Source organism: Aegilops tauschii, chromosome 5 (genome assembly GCF_002575655.3).
Source record: "Aegilops tauschii subsp. strangulata cultivar AL8/78 chromosome 5, Aet v6.0, whole genome shotgun sequence".
NCBI lineage: Eukaryota > Viridiplantae > Streptophyta > Magnoliopsida > Poales > Poaceae > Aegilops > Aegilops tauschii.
In genome coordinates, this window is record NC_053039.3 from 568,351,781 (window position 1) to 568,355,820 (window position 4,040).

Consider the following 4,040-nt stretch of genomic DNA (forward strand, 5'->3'; position numbering starts at 1 on the left):
ATATCTTGAGTATGCATTGTTATTTTAGAAAAACTTGAGTATCCACTTACAAATATATCAGACTACGTTTGTAGGTTTCTAATACCTAGAATAAATTATAGGGTATACACGTGCACGCAAATTATTTGGAATAAATTATAGGGTATATACGCCTGTATGTATCTAATACCTAGAATAAATCATAGGGTATATACGTGCATGTAAATTATTTGGAATAAATTGTAAGGTATATACATTTGTACGTATCTAAAAATACCTAGAGTGAATCGTAGGGTATACACGTTTGTAGGTATATGTTCTAATACATAGAATAAATCATGCAGGAATCATCTACAATTAATGATCGTGGAGGATACAAGAGCATGCACATGGAAAAGGAAAGGAAATTATTTGGAAGGGTAGTAGTGATTATTTATAAGCAGGAAATGTATTAGCGGGTTGGACCCGAACAAGGTGCCCAGGCACCTAGGTGCCCCAAACATTTTCTCTCTCTCTCTCTCTATATATGATTATTAATTAGCTAGTGTTGTTGTTGGTGATTATATATATGAGATGCAAGAGTTTTTATATTAATATGATGATGATGATGAGTTATTATATAATTTATGAAAGGGAAAATAAATGAAAAACAATTTCTAAATTAAATGGAAAACACAAAATTAAAGAAAAAATAAATAATAAAACCAAAACCCCCAAACCTTTTAGTACCGGTTGGTAACGTGCCACGTGGCCCCCGGCGCTGGCACGTGCCACGTGGTGGCCCTTTAGCGATGGTTCGTGCAGAACCGATACTAAAGGGCTCCCCGCCCCAAGCGCTGGCACGTGCCACGTGGTGGCCCTTTAGCGACTGTTCGTGCAGAACCGGTACTAAAAAGGAGGGACCTTTAGTCCCCACCTTTTAGTGCCGGTTACAGAACCGGCACTAAAGGGCCTTACGAACCGGTGCATAGCCCGGTTCTGCATTAGTGTTACTATTCATCTTCTTTCTCCCTACGTCCGTCAATCGATGCCGGGGTAGCCACGGGCTCCTGCCTCTTACTAACGCGCTCGTCTCGCCATCCGCGCCTTGCCCTGGACGGTCGTCGCCCCAGTCAACGGGCCGCCTCGTCAGCTCCTGCTCATTCACGGCTCCAAGGACTGCCGGGCAAAGCGGAAATCGACCGACACTTAAAACTTTTGTGTGAAACAGGCACTCGCCCCGCATTATAGAGCCAAAAAATAATTGTACAGATCATGCTCTCGCATCGAAATTTTTCAGGCAACTGATGTTTAGCAAAAGCGGGAAAGTTAAGCTTATTTGAAATTGTTGGTCGAGAGAGATGGATCGATTGATTAAACGTATATATAGTGCGCAGTCCAATTATACTTGGACTCCACTTCTTGCGTAGTTTTTCTCCGTCCACACTTTTGTATGAAAGAGGCTCTCGCTCCGCATTATATAGAGCCAAAATAATTGTACGGGTCATGCTCTCGCATCGAATTTTTACTGGCGCCTGATGTTTAGCAAAAGCGGGAAAGTTAAGCTTATTTGACATTGTTGGTCGAGAGAGATGGATCGATTAATTACACGTATAGTGCGCAGTCCAACTATACTTGAACGCCACTTCTTGCTTAGTTTTTCTTCGTCCACACTTTTGCGTTCGTCTATACCTACTAATAAAAGAAATAGGTATTCTTAGTCCGTCATGCAATTTTGTAGAAAACCCACTGATGTGTTTGACATTAAACCCGCAGTACATATCAAATGTTTTTTAAAATACTCATATCTTTTAAACCGTAACTCCAAATTTAATATATTATATATGAAATTTGATTAGAAAATATGCAGAATCTAAATATGATGTTATTTTACCTGTTAACAATTGAAAAAATATTATCTAAGCTGCAATGTTAATTAACAATGCATTATCCGTCTTTTTTCATACCGGTACTAATTCAGAATGGGGATGAACACCTCAACAAAATCAGGATTGGACATCAAATTGAAGATAAATTTGTTAGAGACACCAATAAATAAGGACATGCATGATAAGAAATAAAAGGACCAAATAAAGATGGGATGTCCGCTATAAAATAAATAAAAGAGAAAATGCAGAAGGGATCCGATGAAGATGAGATGTTGCGCTATTCTCCTATATATAAGAAGATAAAAGAGAGGACATGCATGAAAAAAGTAAAAAGGAGGTGTGCATGACAAAAAGTAAAATAAAAGACAAGTTTGATAAGAAATAAATAGTGATGAAACAGGGGCCAATACCTATGACATGTATGGCAAGAAATAGTGATGAAATAGGGGCGCAAGTACCTGCGTCAACATGAGACCATAAAAAAATGTTCTTTTCCAGAAAAAAAAATCTCTTTTTATGATTAAAAAATCCTGTATCTTCTTAACAACCTTTTTAACTCTTCATGTATTTAAGAAATAGCTACAAATTCTCAGATTATAAAACATTTTTTGTAAATTAAAAGCGTGTGGTATTTTTCTTCCGTTGCAACGCACGGGCCTTTTTGCTATAGTTACTAATGAATTTTGGTCCACGCTAAAGCTAAGGCCTAAGTGTATGACTTGTCGCAGTCGGTCGGGTCCAAAGACGAAAGAAATGGCGCGCCTCCATTGTTGTGGGTCGTTGGCCTACCACCATTCCACTCTACTCTACGCCATCGCAAGAAAAATACTACAGCCCTCCCAAAAAAACCAGTATTTCCACACTCCTTTCGGCCGTGCGACGGGGCCTACCTGCCCTCACGCCTCCACTCCGGCGGGTCTATAAAACCGCACCGGCTAGTCCATTGCCAACCACCACCGCACCTCACTCTCAACATTTCTTCTCTCAATCTGCCTTTCCTCGTACTCCCTCCGTTCGAAAATACTTATCAGCGGAATGGATGTATCTAGACGTATTTTAATTTTAGATACATCCATTTTTATGCATTTCTTCGATAAATATTTTCGAACGGAGGGAGTACCTACTAGCCACTACGTCGAGTGAGTGTCTGATCGGTAGCTGCTAACCTAGCTAGCAATGGCGGCCCGGAGAAGAGGCAGTGCCAACGTGGCTGTGGTGCTCGGCGTGCTTCTTCTCTGCACGCTCGTGGCGGAGGCGGCTGTGTTCAACGTGGGCGACCGCGGCGGCTGGTCCTTCAACACCAACTCTTGGCCCACCGGCAAGCACTTCAAGGCCGGCGACGTCCTAGGTAGTAGTATTAGGCTGGTTGTAATGAAGAGTATCATGTATTAGTATGATGCATATGATATTAGTGTATGATATTACTTTCCTAATGTCTAGTATCATATATTAGTATCATATAGTACTTTATTTATTGCCATGCATGACACATAGTAGCATAGCATTTATTATGATACGGTATCATGATATGCTACTCAACCTCCTCTTTCTTCATTTAATTCAAGGACACCTCATCAAAATTGCCTAGTTGATATGCATAATACTAGCTACGATACTCTCATTACGACCAGCCTTACACTCGTCCCTGCAATTGCATGCATGCATGATGCATCGATTTACTATCCTGCATGCAAGCTAATAGACCTTTGACGCGTGCAGTGTTCAAGTACGACGCGACGGCGCACGACGTGGCGGTGAGCGCGGCGGGGTACAAGGCCTGCGCCAAGCCGGCCAACGGCGCTAAGGTCTACAAGTCAGGCGCCGACCGTGTCATCCTCGCACGCGGCACAAACTACTTCATCTGCAGCATCCCCGGCCACTGCCAGTCCGGCATGAAGATCGCCGTCACCGCCGCCTAGCCGTCCATCGTCGAGCAGCATCTTTACGTGACACGACGAGCGCAGCTTGATTCCCATAACAAAATAAACGACCGAGCGTACATACTTCGGTACTATCGATATCAGGTGCTCGGTCAGTGTAGTCGTATTGATTGTCGTACGGTGTGTACTATTTGTTCTCCCACTCCATCGATCGTGATTGCTCTTTTAGACCGGCCACGTACCCATACACATATCCTTAGACTATATTACTATCTTCATAGTGAATAGTAATAAAAATGTGGTGTCATGTAGA

The 4,040-nt window shown here is 42.1% G+C and overlaps 1 protein-coding gene across 1 annotated transcript; it reads left to right on the forward strand.

Moving 5' to 3' along the window:
• Window positions 1-3,023: 3,023 nt before the first annotated feature.
• LOC120964195 (chemocyanin-like) lies at window positions 3,024-3,766 on the forward strand. Its single transcript, XM_040388608.3, has 2 exons — window positions 3,024-3,195; window positions 3,567-3,766. The coding sequence occupies exons 1-2, from the start codon at window positions 3,024-3,026 to the stop codon at window positions 3,764-3,766; spliced, it is 372 nt and encodes a 123-aa protein (XP_040244542.1).
• Window positions 3,767-4,040: the final 274 nt, after the last annotated feature.